Source organism: Callorhinus ursinus, unplaced genomic scaffold (genome assembly GCF_003265705.2).
Source record: "Callorhinus ursinus isolate GAN/ISIS: 27379988/994484 unplaced genomic scaffold, GSC_fseal_2.0 scaffold9, whole genome shotgun sequence".
NCBI lineage: Eukaryota > Metazoa > Chordata > Mammalia > Carnivora > Otariidae > Callorhinus > Callorhinus ursinus.
Window position 1 is genome coordinate 16,760,115 of NW_027397071.1, and position 18,493 is coordinate 16,778,607.

At 37.1% G+C, this 18,493-nt stretch overlaps 1 protein-coding gene and 1 pseudogene across 2 annotated transcripts in view; both read right to left on the reverse strand.

Annotated features, from left to right (window-relative positions):
- Positions 1–18,493, reverse strand: part of SLC30A7 (solute carrier family 30 member 7) — an 85,121-nt gene that overhangs the window by 20,727 nt on the left and 45,901 nt on the right. For both annotated transcript variants that reach the window (XM_025872303.2, XM_025872302.2), the window contains exon 9: positions 1,430–1,520. In XM_025872303.2, the coding sequence (XP_025728088.1) occupies positions 1,430–1,520 (91 nt within the window). The remainder of the gene's footprint in view (positions 1–1,429; positions 1,521–18,493) is intronic.
- Positions 16,210–17,573, reverse strand: LOC112824441 (small ribosomal subunit protein RACK1-like; annotated as a pseudogene).

The following is an 18,493-nucleotide window of genomic DNA, read 5'->3' on the forward strand; positions in this document are numbered from 1 at the left end:
GAGAGAGAGAGAGAGAAAGGGAACATGAGCAGGGGGAGTGGGAAAGGGAGAAGCAGGCTTCCCGCTGAGCAGGGAGCCTGATGCGGGGTTTGATCCCAGGACCCATCTGGGATCATGACCTGAGCCACCCAGGCACCCCCCCCAATATAAATATTATTCATATATTGATGACTCAGAACTTTTCCTAGTCCTAATCTTTCCTTAAAACACCAGATTTGCATGTCCAACTACTTCACTGACATTCCCCCTAAGAGTACAGAAGGCATCTCAATTTTAACACACCCAGATTAGAACTCTAGATCTGGGGGGGCGGGGATGATTTTCCATCCTCAAACCTGCATCAACACAGCCTTAATCTTAACAAATGGTACCAGCATCTACCTAGTTGAGAGTCAACATTTTTTCTCCCCTCCACTAATATAATCCATCTCCAAAAATTTATCCCAAATGTGTCCTTACCTCCATCTTCACTGCTCCCTCGGTAGTCCTAACCACCATTTCTCCCCACTTAAATGACAAGAACCTCATAACTGGTTTTCTTTGCTTCCATTCTCTCTAGAATTTGTTCACCAATAGCAAGCAGAATAATCTTTTAAAAACACAAGTTTTATGACACTCTTCCTCCCTAAAAACTTTCTAAAACTTCCCACTGGATTAAAATTAAATCTAAACCTCTTAGTAAGACCAAAAATCTCTGTATGATTTGTCCCCTACTATTCTCTCCCCTTTCCAGCCACTCCCTTTATTGATGATGCTTTAGCCACAGTGGCCTTTTCTTCTGGTCTTCACAACTCTAAATTAGTTCCAGCCGTAGAATTTCTGCATTAGCATAAAGTGTTCCTTTGCCTAAAACACTCTTCTACAGGATTTTCATAAGGCTGGCTCTTTCTTGTCATCAAGGTTTCAATTTCCTTGAATATGACTTCCTTCGTGAGTCTAAGGTAATCATCCATGTCTACTACATCACTTTTTAAAATTTCTGTTATAGTAACTATCATGGATATTTTCTTATTTATCAAATTTATTGTTTAGTACCTGTTTTTTCCCACTAAACCACAATCTCTTTGAGCACAGACACTGTCTGTCTTGCTTACCCTTATATCTTTAGTACCTTATTAGAATTTCTAGCACAAAGTAGGAGCTCAAAAAATATATTGAATAAATGTTTATATCATCTGCTATTCGTAACTATATTCTAAAAGAACTGCTCAAATTCTAAATGAGGACAATTTCTACCACATTTTCTTTAGTAAAGTTCAATATTTTCCAATGATTTTATTCTGGTTTGTATAAATGGCATTCATGGTTAGCATTCAATCTTGGAAGAAATACTAAATTACACATATGCTACCCATATTTGTAAAAGTTAAAAACCCTAACAGCTTGGAAACAACATAAAATCTAATGGTTTGGAAGCTTTGAAACTTACCCTCTGGTAGCACTGAGGCAGAGTATTTTCTAATACCGGAGGAGTTCTCTGCATTAATATTCCAACAGACTCTCTTAAAAGAGGAATAACACTAAAGAAAAGGAAGAAAAAATTTATTAAAGCCACATTCTGACAATCCCATTCTTTAAGAAAGTAATAATATAACTCTATACTAGAATGTAACAATATTTATCAGAATAATATGAGGAAAAAGAATCTAGTCGTTCTAAATTTTTCATGTGATCAGTAAGTTATTATCTAAAATAAAAGAGCTAGATAAAATGTACCAATGTATGAAACACTAAACTACACTACTGAATAGTACTGGAGCATCTAAAAATCTAAACATAGCAGTCATTCAACTACTATTTAAAATATGATTTTAACTGGCCAGAATCTTCCAAAGTAATCTCTAAGGCATATCATGGTCAATTGGTCCTTAATGTTTATCAAATATTCACACGTATGTATCTGAATAGTACTGTAAAGGAATATACAAAAAAGTTAATATGGTACATTAGTCCATTCATCCAATATTTTTATAACCCAGTTATATATCGGTCTTCTTTCATTATTTAAAAAATACAGAAGCCTGGATAAAACCACAGACCTAGTGTATCAACACTGTTAGTGATAGGGCCCAAATGTCTGTGTGTGTTGATGTAGCTAGTTCTCCACCAGTATTTGGAAATTACTGCTTTAAGCTATTTGGATGATTAAATGTACAGAAACAATTAACAGTATAATGATAAGGGTGACTATAATGCAACAGTTCTCTTATACAGACATCAAATTCACCTTAGAGTCTTATTTGTTTTCATTTCTGACATATTAAATCAGAATCTTTGAGGGAAGGTCAAGGCATCTGTTTTTAAAAAGCTCCTCACACGATTCCAGTGAATCAGGGTGGCAAGGCACTGCTCTACAGGCAGACGGAGAGAGAGCTTCATTACACTTAATAATAGCTTAAGCCAGTGCGCTCTCTTTTAAACTTGGAGAATCTCAAAATTTCCAAAGTAAGACCCCTCCTAATTATAGCTGTCGGAGACAGAGATAAAAGGAACATATATACATTTCAAGAAAGGTAGAAGTTGAAATGTACCTCAAAAAGTAGTGATATTTCTAAGTTTTATTGTTACTTAAGTAATCACTACACCCAACATGGGGCTTGAACTCAGGACCCCAAGATCAAGAGTACATGCTCCTCTAACTGAGCCAGCCAGGCACCCCCAAAATTAGTGGTATTTCTGACAGGTGGAAAGGAAGAAAAGACTTGAACCTTGGAATGACTGTAGCCCTGGCGGACACCTTGACTGGCATCTTGTGAATGAGCCTGAGCCAGAGAGCCTCACGGGCTATGATCAGGTTCCTGAACCTGAACCAAAGTAAACTATAAGATAATGCCTGTTATTTTAGCTACTAGGTTTTTGTATAATTTATTATGCATCCTTAGATAACTAATACAACCATTCTTCATAAAACTATTAGACTAATTTATCTAAAATCAGTATCTGATCCTATCCCTTCTCCATTAAAAAAATCCCTTAAAAGCTCCCCAATATCTTGAGGATTAAATGTAAGCTCTTTAACATGGTATATTTTTAGATCTGCCCCACCTAGCTTCACCTTCTATCCTTGCTTCACATTTTCAGCCCTCTAAATAAACATACTTGCACTTTACTTTTTGTTTTTTTAAAGATATTTATTTATTCATTCATTCATTCATGAGAGAGAGAGAGAGAGAGAGCGCACGCACAAGCAGGCAGAGTAGCAGGTAGAGGGACAGGGAGAAGCAGACTCCCTGTAAGGAGCCTGATGCGGGGCTCGATCCCAGGAGTCTAGGATCATGACCTGAGCCGAAGGCAGTTGCTTAACTGACTGAGCCACCCAGGCGCCCCTGAACTTCACTTTTGGCTGTTCCTTCTTTTCATGCTTTGCTCATGCTGTTCCCTCTGCCTAGAATGTCCCTAAACTGCCCTGTAGTCTGGCTTCTATTCCTTCTCTAAAATCTCAAGTGTCGGGGCACCTGGGTGGCTCAGTCGATTAAGCTTCTGCTTTTGGCTCAGGTTATGATCCCGGAGTCCTGGGATCGAGCCGCACATTGGGCTCCCTGCTCAGTGGGGAATCTGCTTCTCCCTCTCCCACTTCCCCTGCTTGTGTTCCCTCTCTCGCTGTGTGTCTCTCTCTGTCAAATAAATAAATAAAATCTTTAAAAATAAATAAATAAAAAATAAAATCTCAAGTGTCACCCCTTCTCGGATATATTTCCTGATCCCAAATTGTTTTCCAAACTGTATGAAATGTCCTCTCTGGGCTCCTATTAAAAAAAAAAAAAAATCTGATACCTGTGGTAAGGTTAAAGGGGGAAAAAGCAACTGGAAGTGGGGTTAAGGATTCTGACAGTAAAAGAATATTGGTTATCCCTTCATCTAACCTGAAGAGCAGTGTCTGTTTCTGTCTACTGTGCTGGTATTAGAAGGTGAGGATTCCCTGGGTTATAAAAAAGGCAAAGAGAAACAAGACAGTAAACTCATAAGGTACAATTCAACCATTATGACATTTTTTTTCCTCTCTCCATCATTTTTAGGGAAAAAGGAAGGATCAGGAAGGAATATTTTTATATACCTAACTTACAATTTTTAGGTTTTCCTACTTTCCTTACTACAATTCAGAAAGTGAGGCACCGAAATGGTCGTCCTACAATATGAAAAAAGTCTGAGAATAAAAAAAGAGGTTTTTTTTTTTTTTATGCCTCCTCTAGGAGGCACATAGAAAAATTTAGCTCTTTTGATAATTTCTTCTTCAATCTTTATCCTAAGGAATTCTAATAATGCCTAAAGATATCTGAGGTGGAAAATGCACTCAAATAGAAATCATGATACCTGGGTTCTAATTCTGCCATTAAATAACTTTGGACAAATTGTATAGCCTTCCAGAGCATCAGTTTTCTCATCTGTAAAATGAGGAAGTGGATTAAATAGGCAATTTCTTCCATCTTCATTTTTCATTCAGTAAGAAAAAAATGGTCAAACTACAAGGAATACTAGTGAAAGAATATATTTGGAAATGAAAGAAAATGTTATTTTTATATATGCAAAAAAAAAAGCATCACCAAATGAGATGAGATATACTTGGCAAACTGATTTACTCCATCACTAATTAGGTAATCCCTCAAACGAATTTTATTAAGCAATTACCATGAATAAGCAATTATTAAGCACTACTGTATACTCTGCTTGGCACCAGATTTTCTAGAACCAGATGGAATCTAACTCTAGAGTTGGAAATGAAGGTCCAGAACACCAAAGTAACTTGCCTAAGGACACAGCTCGTGAGTAGGAGCGCTAGAATAATAAGACCAAGTCTCTGGACTCTAACTTCAGTTTTGGAAAGTTCAAGTCAACAAACATTTATTATATGCCTACTATTTGTCAAGCATGTACTAGGCACTGACAATAAAAAGATAAATAATATACAATAGCTACTTCAAAGGGATTCAGAACTTTTGAAAAAGCCTATAGAGAGGTGACTAGAAATCAGGCAACAAGCACTTGTTCAGGGCCTACCATTTGGAAGAAGGCACATATGAATGCAAAACAACTAGAGATGATGCCTGTACCCATTTTCATTTCCCATGAACTTCTGGTGACAGTTTCCTTTATTATTATGTTGATAACTTATTTTTAAATCTACCTTTAAAATAAAGTGGGGAAAACTGGAAAAGAACCTGACTTCTACTATAGCAGAAGGCATACAATATGAACAATGATACTATTAAGCAACGGGTGTGAAACATCTTTTTGCAAACAACTTATACTTAATGTTTTAGACCCTAGGCATAGTCTAATTTTTTTAATTTGTGTGTGTTAAAACACAATGAAGAGATGACTGAGTCTAAGCTATAATAATCCTTGAAGAGATCAGCCTTCAAACCTGAAGGGCATTCCCCTAATACAATCTCTTAATACGCTACCCAGAATCATCTACAAATTTATCCAAACCCTCGTTTAAATTTTTGTGTCTACAGTCCACGTATGTTGCCTCCCAAAGCCAGCCACTCCTTGCCACCACATTTGTTAAAAAAAAAAAAAAAAGGAAAGAAAGAAAGAAAGAAAAAAAAGCACCCAGTATTTTCCCTTTTCCTGTAAAATTTATTTTCACATGTGGCCCTTAGTTTGAAGATTGTAGAATTGGTGAAGAATTTCCATGATCACAGACAACAAACTATTAAAAGTAATGGAATTTAGAGATCACTCATTTTAACACTCAATTCAAGAACTATAATGCATAATCATGATTGGCTCAGTTGGTTAAGCCTCCGACTCTTGATTTCAGCTCAGGTCATGAGACCTGAGGGTGGTGAGATCAAGTCTAGCTGGGGCTTTGAGCTCCGCAAGTGCAGGGAGTCTGCTTAAGATTCTCTCCCTCTGCCCCTCCCCTTTGTGCAAGCGTGTGCATGTGTGCTCTCTCTCTCAAAAACAAAACAAAAAAGAATCATAATGCAAATAAACATTTTAATAAAATTAATTTTAAAATAACTTAAATAAAAGGTATCATAATTGATATAAGGAAATAATTAGAACAGTGTATTTTTTTGGTAAGGGTCAATGAGGTATTTCCTGATTTTGCTATATTATAAAATTCAAAATGGTTGCCTGCTTCAGTGGAATTTTAATAAAATGTTTACATTCAATAGCAGCAAGCATTTCACCAAAGCACACTGATGTGTCACACTAATTTTGTCTAACAGTAACTCTGAAATTATGTAAGGATTTCAGCTATATCTGTAAGAGAGTCATGAAACTGTGGTGAAAGGAGAAAGGCGCTTGCTAAGTCGCATGGTGATATAGCAATTTAGAACCAAGGTCAATTTCTATAACAATTTCAAAGATCATAAAATGTAAAAGAAACCTGCAGAAACTTTATTTTTGCCTTTTAAAATTGTGTTTAGCTCAGGAGTTTGTGTCCATATTTTTCTGATTAACTATCGTAATGGGAAATCATAAAACAGATTTTAGCATGGATCTATCTACCCATAATGAAAGGATATGGGGAAAAAGACAAGCTTAGCAAATTCCTGACTGAGCTAACACTTAGAGCTGCATCCAAACCCAAAAAGTAAGCATTTGGAAACAATTAGAGGTTCCCACTTCTGGTTGACTAACTCAATTCTAACTTTAACAATGAAACACCATTTTCCTAGCATATATAAAAGGCATGAGTCATTAGGTATATGAATTTACCAGTAAAACAGGGTTATGGTTTTATTCTTCAAAAGCTGAAGGTAAATCAAATTTATAATCCTACAGTCATAAACATAAACTTAATGTAGGCTTAAATGCTAACAGATTAAATAAGCAATAGTTATTACTCTTTATTGCCAGTAACTTTGCAAATGAAAATATATTCAAAATTTTACTTGAGAAGCAGCTTTTAGTGAGTCTCACCATTTCAACACTAAATTATCTAGCAGTAATTATAAACAAGCCAAACAAAAGGGTATACATTATGAAAACTTCTGAAGAACAGACTAGTGATAATCGTAATTCTTAGCAATAAAAAATTTCAGAGAGCTGAAACTATGACTTAGATCTGAGAATAAACATCTATAATAATAATTAAAACATAATTACTGATTTAACTTTTTGAATTGGCTTATGGGCTCAGTCCTTCTGCATATTATCAGGGGTTCTTACAATCTACAAACCTAGAAAAAGATAGGTATACTTTTTTAAAGAACCCATAAAATTTGAAGGTCCAGTATATGTCATATACTTTAAAGTATAGTGGACAAAAACCCAAAGAAAACTGACCCAAAGTTGACATATACTCTACGTTTAGACACAGTAGTCCTAGGGCAAGCTATAAATATGCAGTCATATTTGCATAAATACAATTATTTCATAGTGATGAACAATTACCTATTAACCCAGAATTTCAAGAATCATAATGCAGGGGCACCTGGATGGCTCAGTCGGTTAAGCCTCTGACTCTTGATCTCAGCTCAGGTCATAATCTCAGGATCGTGAGATCAAGCCCCGCGTGGGGCTAATATGGAAGAGATAACTCCAAACCACAGGGATTGTGGTTTACCTTATAATTACACTGAGTTTCAAAACCTATGGTTTAAATCAATGCACATTTACAGAGTACCTACTTTAGTCAATAATGATGATAATTACATACCCTAAAATAACCCTAGAACTCAGAGCCAAAGTCATGAAAAGATCACCCTTTTCCTTAAACGTCTGGAACTTAGTTATAACACCTAATACATCTGGTCTTTGGACCAAAAGCATTAGTAAATAATGTCAAATTAATAAGTAATTAGTAATGTCTTTGTTTAGACAACACTTAATAGTTTTTAAAGTGCTTTCATAATTTTTTTTCTTATTTGATCCTCACACCAGCCTTAAGTAACCTTAAAACGTTCCATTCCGAAATGACAGAAAGTCAGATGTAGGCAAGATTTTAAGAGATATTTAGGACAACTCCCTCACTTTACAGAAGAGAAAACCATCTCAGAGAGATTAAGACAACTTGCTCTTTGTTATATACTAGTAAAAGGCAGAGTTGGATGTGCTGATTCCAACACTAAGACTCAGCATCACACTACAGTGTCTCATCATGATTAAGTCCTCTAGAGTCAGAGGTCATGTCATGTTTTTTATTCCCAGTGCCTAGCACAGTACTTAGAATACAATAAGCACTTGGCACATGTCTGCTGAATGTATAATCTATTTTAAAATTTCAAACACTCTGGTGCGTTTGAAAGGGTGACTTTCAACCCTTCAAAGTAATAGCTAAATAGCAAAACAATAAAGGTCCCCTCAATTTAGTCACTCCCCAAAAGAATTTTTTTTGAAGATTTATTTATTTGACAGAGAGGGAGATAGCGAGAGCGAGAGAGAGAGAGAAAGAGAGAGAGCGTGCGCACAAGCAGGGGGAGCAGCAGGCAGAGAAGGAGAAGCAGGCTCCCCACCGAGCAAGGAGCCAGATGCGGGGCTCGATTCCAGGACCCTGGGATCATGACCTGAGCTGAAGGCAGATGCTTAACCTACTGAGCCACTCAAGCGCCTCTCCCAAAAGAATTTCTAATAAATAGAACCAAAAGTATCTTATCCTCTATTCAAGTACAGGTGAGAAAGAATTAAACTCAGGCAGAAGCAAATCATCATTCCCAATTCTTGATTTGAAATTTATTATCTTAATAAAAGCTCTTTTCTTTATTCTCATGAATAAGAAACTAAAATCACACCAGCAATATAAGAAAAAATTATTAAATGATCTATTATGTAGCCATGAAGAACAAAGGTGTAGATAAAGAAGAAAAATGAATGCAAATTCACACTGATATCCTGTCAAGAGGTAGGGAATTGGGACAATGGAATCAAAGAAGGAAGAGGGCAAAAAGCTCCATAAAATATATAGTTTTGAGAAGACTGGGCAGGAATAAATTCACATTTGTATTAAATGTGGTAACATTTGTATTGAAAAGATAATGAGACCCGGAAGAACCTCCCCACTAGTTCTGTAACCCATTTGAAAGCAGTAGCTAGAGTAGGATAGACAAAAGTGGGAGATAAAGTTCTTTAAGGAGATCTGCATTTTGAAAACAGTATAGAAGTGAAGACACAGGATCTTGTTTAGAAAAACCAGCTAAGATGGCAAGAAATATTTGTCATGACTATCAAAACCAAATCAATTATCATTCAGATAGCTTCAGTGATCACAGGTTTTAACTCAGAACAAAAAGGCCTTGAGGTGAGCAAGAAAAATCCAAAAGGAATGGAACCAAAGTACTGATTAATCTCTAGGTTGAACACGATTATTAGGAATCTGGGCTAAACTGTGTCTGTCTGGTGAAAGTTAAAAAATGGTATACTTGTAACTGATTCAATCTATGTGGTATTTAAACCATAACATTTCCTCACCATATAGTAACAGAGCTTTGCCTTTAGATGGCTGAGTGTGTTCCTGTGAAGAAATCTGGGATCCAGGAAGGAGAGCAGAGACAAGTAGCAAAGGGGCACTGTTAACATGCAGCAGCTCCTCTGCCCTCCGAAATGATGGAGGCAGTCACCAACGGACTGTATTTCTTTTATTCTTTCCCTCCTTTCTCTCTCTCTCTCCCTCTTTCTCCCCACTTGATAATGAATGAATGAGGGTCAGCTAAGGGGGGCGGGGTATGTGAGAAATCATTTAAGTGAATGGTGCCTGCTTGCCAAAAGCATTCCTTTTGGGAAGGAAGGTAGGCAAGCAATTAATGCTTACACAATGCTTCCCAATTTTTTGCCAATTTGTGCTAGACTTTATATATCTTAACCCATTTAATCCATACATAACAAATTATGAGGTAGGCATTACTGTTAGCCCCACTCTAAAGTTGAAAAATTGAGGCATAGAGAGGGTAAGTGACTTGCCCAAGGTCACACAGCTAAATGGTGAAACCGGGATTTGAACCCAGGCACTTTGGCTCCCTAGCAAATGCTCTTAACCACACTGCAATATTTCTTCCAATGAAGTCATCAACATGGCTTTGCTAGTGCTCACAAAGCACCTTTGCCTCCAGGAGAGGTCTGACTTTTAGGAAAAGCTGATCTTCAAAGTGTATAGGAAGCCTGGACCACAAAAATCAATTTAAAAGCTCAGTAACGATATAAATGTTTTCCATCATCTGAGAGCTGATTGGTATTGTCAACACTTGAATAGAAGCAAATCCCTGACGCCTAGTTACCATTGTGGGCCCACCCTCAATGATAACTTCCAAAGAAAGTCACATGTTATGTGAGAAGTAAACCAAACATGGGAAATACAAAGCAAAAGTAAAAGGACCCTTATTAAATTGTTCACCCAAATCAAACTTTTAAAATACCACTGTGAGAATAGATTTCTTACTGAGTATCTGAAGGTAGGTGTCTAATTGCTATATTATATTGGATGCTGACTATATGAAAATACTTAGTTGCTGAGATATGGGTAGAAATCATGTTTTTCAAGGATTAATTAAGCAAGAGAACAGAGTAACTTAAGCAGGCTATAGCTAGTGGAAGAGTTTGAAATTAATTACACACAACAATGAATATTAAAACTGAAGAACCAAGAGGGACTAATTTTTTTTCTTGTGGCAACAAGTGAAAAAAAGTGAAAAAAAAAGTGAGTCAAAGTTGAAAAAACTTAATATGGTTTCCACTTTTAAAAATTTACATTACTTTTTATTGTATTTTTTAAAAGATTCTTATTTATTTGTCAGAGAGAGCGAGCGTGCACACAAGTCTATTTTTAACTTTCTGAAGAACATCCATATTTTCCATAATGGCTGTACCATACCATGCCTACCAACACTGCACAAAAGTTCCAAATTCTCCGTATCCTCATGAACATGTATTATCTATTCTTTTGATAATGGCCATCCTGATGGAGTCATATCTCACTGTAGGAATTTCCATTTCCCTAATGATTAGTGCTGTTTGAGCATCTCTTCATATGCTTATTGGCCAGTTGTATATATTCTTTGGAGAAATGTCTATTCAAATCTTTTGCGTTTTTTAATCAGATTGTTTGTTGTTATTGTTGCTTAAGTTGTAGATTTTCCTTATATATTCTGCATATTAACCCCCTATCAGATATATAACTTACAATTATTTGCTCCCATTCCAGAGGCTGCCTTTTTACTCTGCTGATTGTTTCGTACGATGCACCAATAGCTTTTAAGTTCGGTAAAGTCCCATTTATCTATTTTTTATTTTGTTGCCTGTCCTTTGGGGTCATAGCCAAGAAATCACTGCTAAATCCAATGTCCTGAAGCTTTCCCCCTATGTTTTCATCTAGAAGTTTAAGAGTTTTAGATCGTATATTTAGGTCTTTAATCCATTATGAGTTAATTTTTGCATGCGGTTATAAGGTAAGGGTCCAACTTTATTCTTTTGCATGTGGGTACCCAGTTTTCCTAAAACCATTTGTTGAAGAGAGACTGCATTTTCCCCATTGTATATAGTCTTGGCACTCTTGTCAAAAATCATTTGGCTATATATGCAAGGGTTTATTCCTGGGCCATTTGTTCCATTGGTCTATATGCCTCTCTTTATGCCAGGACCACACCATCTTAATTACTGTTGCTTTGGAGTATGTTTTGAAATCAGGAAGTGAGGCCTCCTTCTTTCTCAAGATTGTATTGGCTATTCATCGTCCTTTGAGATTCCATACAAATCTTAGGATATTTTTTTAACCAAAAAATGTCATTGGGATTTTGATAGAGATTGCACTGAACCTGCAGATCACTTTGGGTAGTATACACATTTAAACAATATTATGTTCTGATCCATAAACAAGAGCAGTCTTTCCCTTTATTCATATCTTCTTTGATTTCCTTTAGCAATGTTTTGTAGTTTTCAGTGTACAAGTCTTTCACTTCCTTGGTGAAGTTTATTCCTAAGTATTTTATCCTTTTTGATGCTATAGTAAATGGGATATTTTTTAAATTTCATTTTTAGATTGGTCATCATTAGTATATAGAAACACAACTGAGTTTTGAGTGTAGATTTTGTGTTCTGCAACTTTGCTAAATTCTTTTGTTAGTTCTAATAGCTTTTTAATGGCATCTTTAGGGTTTTCTACATTTAAGAACATGTCATGTATGAACAGGAAATTTTAATTCCTCTTTGTATGCCTTTCTTTTTCTTGTCTGATTGCTCTGGCTAGAATTTTCAGTACTATGTTGAACAGTAGTGGTGGAACTGGGTATGCCTGCTTTGTTCTTGATCTTAGAGAAGTTTTGCGTCTTTCCCCACTGAGTATGATGTTAACTCTGGGTTTTTCATACATGGCTTTTATTATGTTGAGGTAGTTTCCTTCTTTTCTTAATTTGTTAAGTGTTTTACCATTTCATGGCTGTTGAATTTTGTCACATGATTTTTCTGAACTGATTGAGATGATCATGTCTTTTTTCCTTCACTTTCCATTTGGTATATAACATCAATTGATTTTCATATGTTGGACCATCCTTGCATTCTAAGTGTAAATTCCACCTAGTCATGATGCAAGATCCTTTTAATGTGCTGTTGAATTCATTCTGCCTCGTATTTTGTTTAGGACTTTTATGTCAATATTCATGAGGAATATTGGTCTACAGTGTGTGTGTTTTTTTAAAGATTTTATTTATTTACTTGTCAGACAGCGAGAGAGCACAAGCAGGGGGAGCGACAGGCACACAGAGAGAAGCAGGCTCCCCAATGAACAAGGAGCCCATTGCGGGATCTGATCCCAGGACCCTGGGATCATGGCTTGAGCTGAGGGCAGCCGCTTAACCAACTGAGCCACCCAGGTGTCCCTTGGTCTATAGTTTTCTTTCCCTGTCATGTTTTTGTCTGGTTTCAGTGTACCTGGGTCATTCTTGCCTCACAGAATGATTGGAAGTCTCTTCTCCTCCTTAATTCTTTGGAAGAGTTTGAAAAAGAATTGGTGTTAATTCTTCTCTAAATGCTTGGTAGAACTCACCAGTAAATTCATCTGGTTCTGTGCTTTTTTGTTGTTGAAAAGTATTTGATTAGTGCTTCAATTCTTTAATTACTGGCTCCTCACTTGTTATAGGTTTGTTCAGATTTTTTTATTTCTTCATGATTTAGTCTTGGTAGGTTGGATGTTTCTAGAAATACATCCATCTCTTCTAAGTTTTCCAATTTGTTGGCATATAATTGTTCATTGTAGTTCCTTTTATTTCTTATTTCTGCGATATCAGTTGTAATGTCTCCTCCTTCATTGTTAACTTTAGATATTTGAATCTTCTGTTTTCTTAGAGTTTATCTAGCTAAGGGTTTGTCAGTTTTGTTGATCTTTTCAAGAAAACCAACTCTCAGTTTTGTTGTTTTCTATTGTTTTTCTCTTCTCTGTGTCATTTATCTCTGCTCCAATCTTTATTATTTCCTTCTTTCTGCTTTCTAGTTTTTTAGTTTTCTTTTTCTAGTTCCTTAATGTATAAAGTTAGGTCATTGATTTGACTTTTTTTTTCTTCACAAAACTAAAATGAGATAAAGTCATCTGAATATGCTGAGATTTTTTTTAAATCTAGGTATGTGTCAGTATGAACTTCCCTTTTAGTACTGCTTTCACTGTATCCCGTAAGTTTTGGTATGTTGTGTTTTTCTTTTCATTTATCTCTAGATATTTCCTAAATTCCTTTGTAATTTCTTCTTTGACCCACTGGTTGTTAAAGAATAGGTTATTTAATTTCCACATAATTTTGGATTATCATGTTTTCCTTCTGCTAGTTATTTCCAGTTTCATTCCATTTTGATCAGAGAAGATATATTGTATAATTTAAATCTTCTAAAATTTGTTACAACTTCTGTTGTTACCTAACATGTAGTCTATCTGGGATGTTGTTCTATGTTTGCTTGAGAACAATGTGTATTCTGCTGTTTTTGGGTGGAGTGGTATACGTATTTCTGTTAAGCCCGGTTGGTCTACAGTATTGTTCAAGACTACTCTTTTCTTATGGATCCTCTACTTGGTTGCTCTATCCATTAAAACAAGGTACAATGTCCTTCTTTGTCTCTTGTGGCAGTTTTTGTCTTATATTTTGTTTGATATAAGTATGGCCACTTTGATCTCTTTAGATTCCTGTTTGTATAGAATATCTTTTTTCACCTTTTCACTTTTATTCTGTGTATATCTGGATCTAAAGTCCATCTCTTATAGGCAGAACAAAACTGGATGTTTTCTTTGTTTGTTTTTGTTTTGTTTTTTTAGGGGCAAGGGGCAGACGGAGAAGGAGAGAGAGAGAGAGAGTCTTAAGCAGGCTCCACACCCAGCACAAAGTTGGACGTGGGCCTCAATCTCACAACTCTGAGATCATGACCTGAGCCAAAATCAAGAGTCAGACATTTGACTGACTGAGTCACACAGGCCCCCCCATGCTTTTTTTTTTTTAATCCACTCAGCCAGTCTATGTCTTTTAATAGGTATGTTTAATCTGTTTACATTTAAAGTAATTACTGGTATGAAAGGACTTACTATTCCTATTTGTTCATTGTTTTCTGTCTTATAGCTTTTTGTTCCTCTTTTCCTCTCTTGCTTTGTGTTTCATTGATTTTTCTGTAGTGACATGTTTTGATTCACTTCTCATTTCCCTTTGTGTATATTCTATAGACATTTTCTTTGTGGTCATCATAGCATGTGACAAGTTAATCGTGCTGCTTTCAAGATTCTCACTTTACATGTGACATTTTATAGTTTATGATGTGTCTCAGTGCATGCCTCTTTAGATTTATCCTACTTCTTTAAGTTTCTTGAGTTTGTATGTCCATTTCTTTTCTTAAATTTGAGAAAGTTTTGGCCATTATTTCTTCAACAGCTTCTCTGATGCTTTCTTTCTTCATTTTCTGAGACTCCCATATTTGTATGTTGTTGTTCTTGTCCATTAATAACCTTGGGCTCTCTTCATTTTTCATTTTTGGCTTCTCTGCTTCAGTAATTTTTCTAAGTCCTGTGTTCAGGTTCACTGACTCTATCTTCTATCTGGTCAAATTCACTGAGTTCTGCCAGTAAATTTTTCAATTTAGTACTGTTATTCTTCAGTTCCAGAATTTCTGTTTGGCCCTTCTTCCTAGTTTCTATCTCTTTGTTCATATTCTCATTTTGTTCATGCATCCTATTCCTAATTTTGTTTATTTGTCTATCTCTGCTTTCTTTTTAGTTAATTAAGTATCCTTATGATGGTAATTTTGAATTCTTTATCTGGCAATTCATATCTCCTTTTTTTTAGGATTTGATTTCTAGAGATCTAATTTATTACTTTAAATCTATCACAGTTGGCTGTTTCTTCGTATGTCTTATTTTTTGTTTTTGGGATTTTGGCATCTGAAGAAATCAACCAACTCTCAACTTTGTGGTCTAGTTTCATACAAGGATAACCTTCTCTACTAGGCCTGGCTAGAGATTCTGGGGACCTCAAAAGTCTTTTCTGGGTATGTGTCCTCTATGTGCTTTTTTATAAGTAATCTGCCTTGTTTGAAGAGGGTTGCTGGCTTCTACTCAGGAGCTCCTGAGCTTCTCTGTGTCTGTAATATTGTAGCCAGCTAGGCTATAGTAAATCCAGTCCTGGGGTTCCATCTAGTGTCTATTTGTGGTACTGCAGACTCTAATGCAGGCCGTTCTTCTCAGGGATGCCCAACCTGGCATCCTGTTTCTGTCAGTACTTGGATACAAGCAAAAAAGACACTATCTCTCAGGCAGCACCCCCAAAAAGTCAGTTGGAGGTATGTTCAACTCCTTTCCCTCTTTAGGGATAATGTGGGAGGTGGGGTTTTCCTCCCAAACATTCCACCCTCTGCAGGGGTGGGAGGGTGGGAGTGGCTCTAATGAGAGAGTAAAAAGTGTCACACATTTCCAATCAAGCCTCCACATGGTTGGCTTCCCGCTAGCCTGGGGTACAGGAACCTTTGAACTGGTTTCAGGATTTCTACAGATCTATTTTGTAAGTTTGTTGTGTTAAATTTCTGTCCTCCATGAAGGAAAGAAATCTAGGGCTTCCTATTCTGCCATGTCACCTCTCTTCCCCCAACTTAATTCTTTTTTTTTTAGGGCTGCACAGAATTCCCTTTCTGATGGACATTTGTGTTCTTTCCAATTTTGGGCTATAGCAAATAAAGCCACAAAGAATGACCTTATAAATGTATTCTTTTATATTTTTGCCAGTTCATCTTTAGGATACAAATATTTCTAGAAGGAGGACTCCTTAATCAAAGATAAATGCACAATTAATTATGCTAGATACTGTCAACATTCTTTCTGCAGAGATAGTACCATTCTCATTTCTGTCAGCAATGTTCTGCCTATTTTACCTACAGCCTTGACAAAAAATTATGCAAACTTTTGGATATTTATCCACCTGACAGATGAGAGGCGGTATCTCAATGTAGTTTTAATTTGCATTTCTTTTTTTATGAGTGAGGCTGAACTACTTTTTTATGTTTAAATGTAACTTGTATCTCTTTTCCTGTAAACTAAATGAACTTACACTTTTGCCCATTTGTTTATCAGGCTGTTAGTCTTTTTTTCTTTTTGGGAGCTCTATGTTAGGGTGGTTAGCCTTTCATGTTCTAAGTGACAAATATTTATCACTTTATTACGTCTTTGACTTCCCTTTTAATTTTGCTTGTTTTTTAAAGTCAGAAAACCAATGTTTTATTTCTAAAACTCTGCCATATATTTCTAGGGGTTGCCCATGGTCACCTGCCACCTTCACACCAGGTTTTCTATGTAGCTGGCAAACAGAGTCTGGCCATCAGCAGACCAGGCCAGAGAGGTATACTAGCAGGGCTCTGCCTTGCCGCTGGTACCGATAACTTCCTACTTTAGTTCCTCTATAATGATCTTGCCTCCCAAGTCCCAGATCTTGATGCTGGTGCCCGTGGCAGCACAGAGACAGTATCGGTTAGGACTGAAGTGCAGGGCATTGATGATGTCCCCACCATCTAGCAGATAAAGGTGCTTGCCTTCATTGAGGTCCCACAGCATGGCTTGGCCATCCTCGTCTCCAGAAGCACAGAGGGATCCATCTGGAGAGACAGTCACAGTGTTCAGGTAGCCCGTGTGGCCGATGTGACTGGTCTTCAGCTTGCAGTTTGCCAGCTTCCATACCTTGACCAGCTTGTCCCAGCCACAGGAGACAATGATGGGATTGCTGCTACTGGGTGAAAAGCAGACACAAGACACCCACTCCGAATGGCTCTCATCCTGGACAGTATATTTGCATACATTCCAAGTATTCATAGCTTGATGGTTTTATCTCAGGAGCTACTGACAACTTGTCGGTTGTCGGAGAAGGCCATACTCAGCACATCCTTGGTATGGCCTACAAATCTGCATGTGGTGGTACCGTGGTACCTGTTGTGAGATCCCCGAGATGAAGGGCTCCATCTCAGAAGCCTGAGAGGGTGAACTGGCCATCTGAGGAGATGATCATGTCACCAATAAAATGACCCTAAAGGGCACACTGAGAGATGCCATCATCAGTCTCATCCATGGGCAGCTTCCACATGATAATGGTCTTCTCTCAAGAGACAGACAGTATCATGTCTGGGAACTGGGGAGTGGTGGTGATCTGGGTTACCCAGCCGTTGTGGCCCTTGAGGATACGACCAAGTTATCTGCTCAGTTATGGTGGTGGCGAGTGCAGGTGTCGCTGCAGTGACAAGAATGGAGTTGGACAGCTCAGAGAGACTAACACCACAGCTGCTCCCGCTGCGGTCCTGCTGAGGAAAAGAGCTTGACTTCCCTTTTGATGTTTTCTTTTCTATGCCAAAGTTTTTTCATGTAACTTAATTCATCAATCTTTTTTCTTATTGATTCTAGGTTTTGAGCCATAGTTATTCCCCTAATAGTCTCATATTACAAAATAATTCAGACATGCTTTCTCCTAGTATTAGCATGGTTTCATGTTTTACTTTGAGAGCTCTCATCAATTTGGAATTCATCTAAGTATACATAGTATTAGCTACAGTTCCAAATTTATCTTTCTCCAAATAGCTGTCCAGTTATTAGAAAGCCCATCTTTCCCCCACTAATCTGAAATGCTACCTTTATCCTTACTAAATTTGTATTTGCACATAAATCTATTTCTGGGGGTGCCTGGTTGGCTCAGTCCGTTAAGTGTCTGCCTTCAACTCAGGTCATGATCTCAGGGTCCTGGGATCAAGCCCCGCATCAGGCTCCCTGCTCATCTTTAATTTAAAGAAAATCTTTAATCTATTTCTGGACTTTTTTTTTTTTTTAAGGATTTTATTTATTTATTTATTTGACAGTGAGAGACACAGCAAGAGAGGGAACACAAGCAGGGCGAGTGGGAGAGGGAGAAGCAGGCTTCCCGCTGAGGAGGGAGCTTGATGTGGGGCTCCATCCCAGGACCCTGGGATCATGACCTGAGCCGAAGGTAGACGCTTAACGACTGAGCCACTCAGGCGCCCCTATTTCTGGACATTTTAATCTGCTCCATAGATTTGATTCTTCAGGCACCTTACTATTTTAATTATAAAGGCTTTCTTTACATTTTATATTTTATTTTCC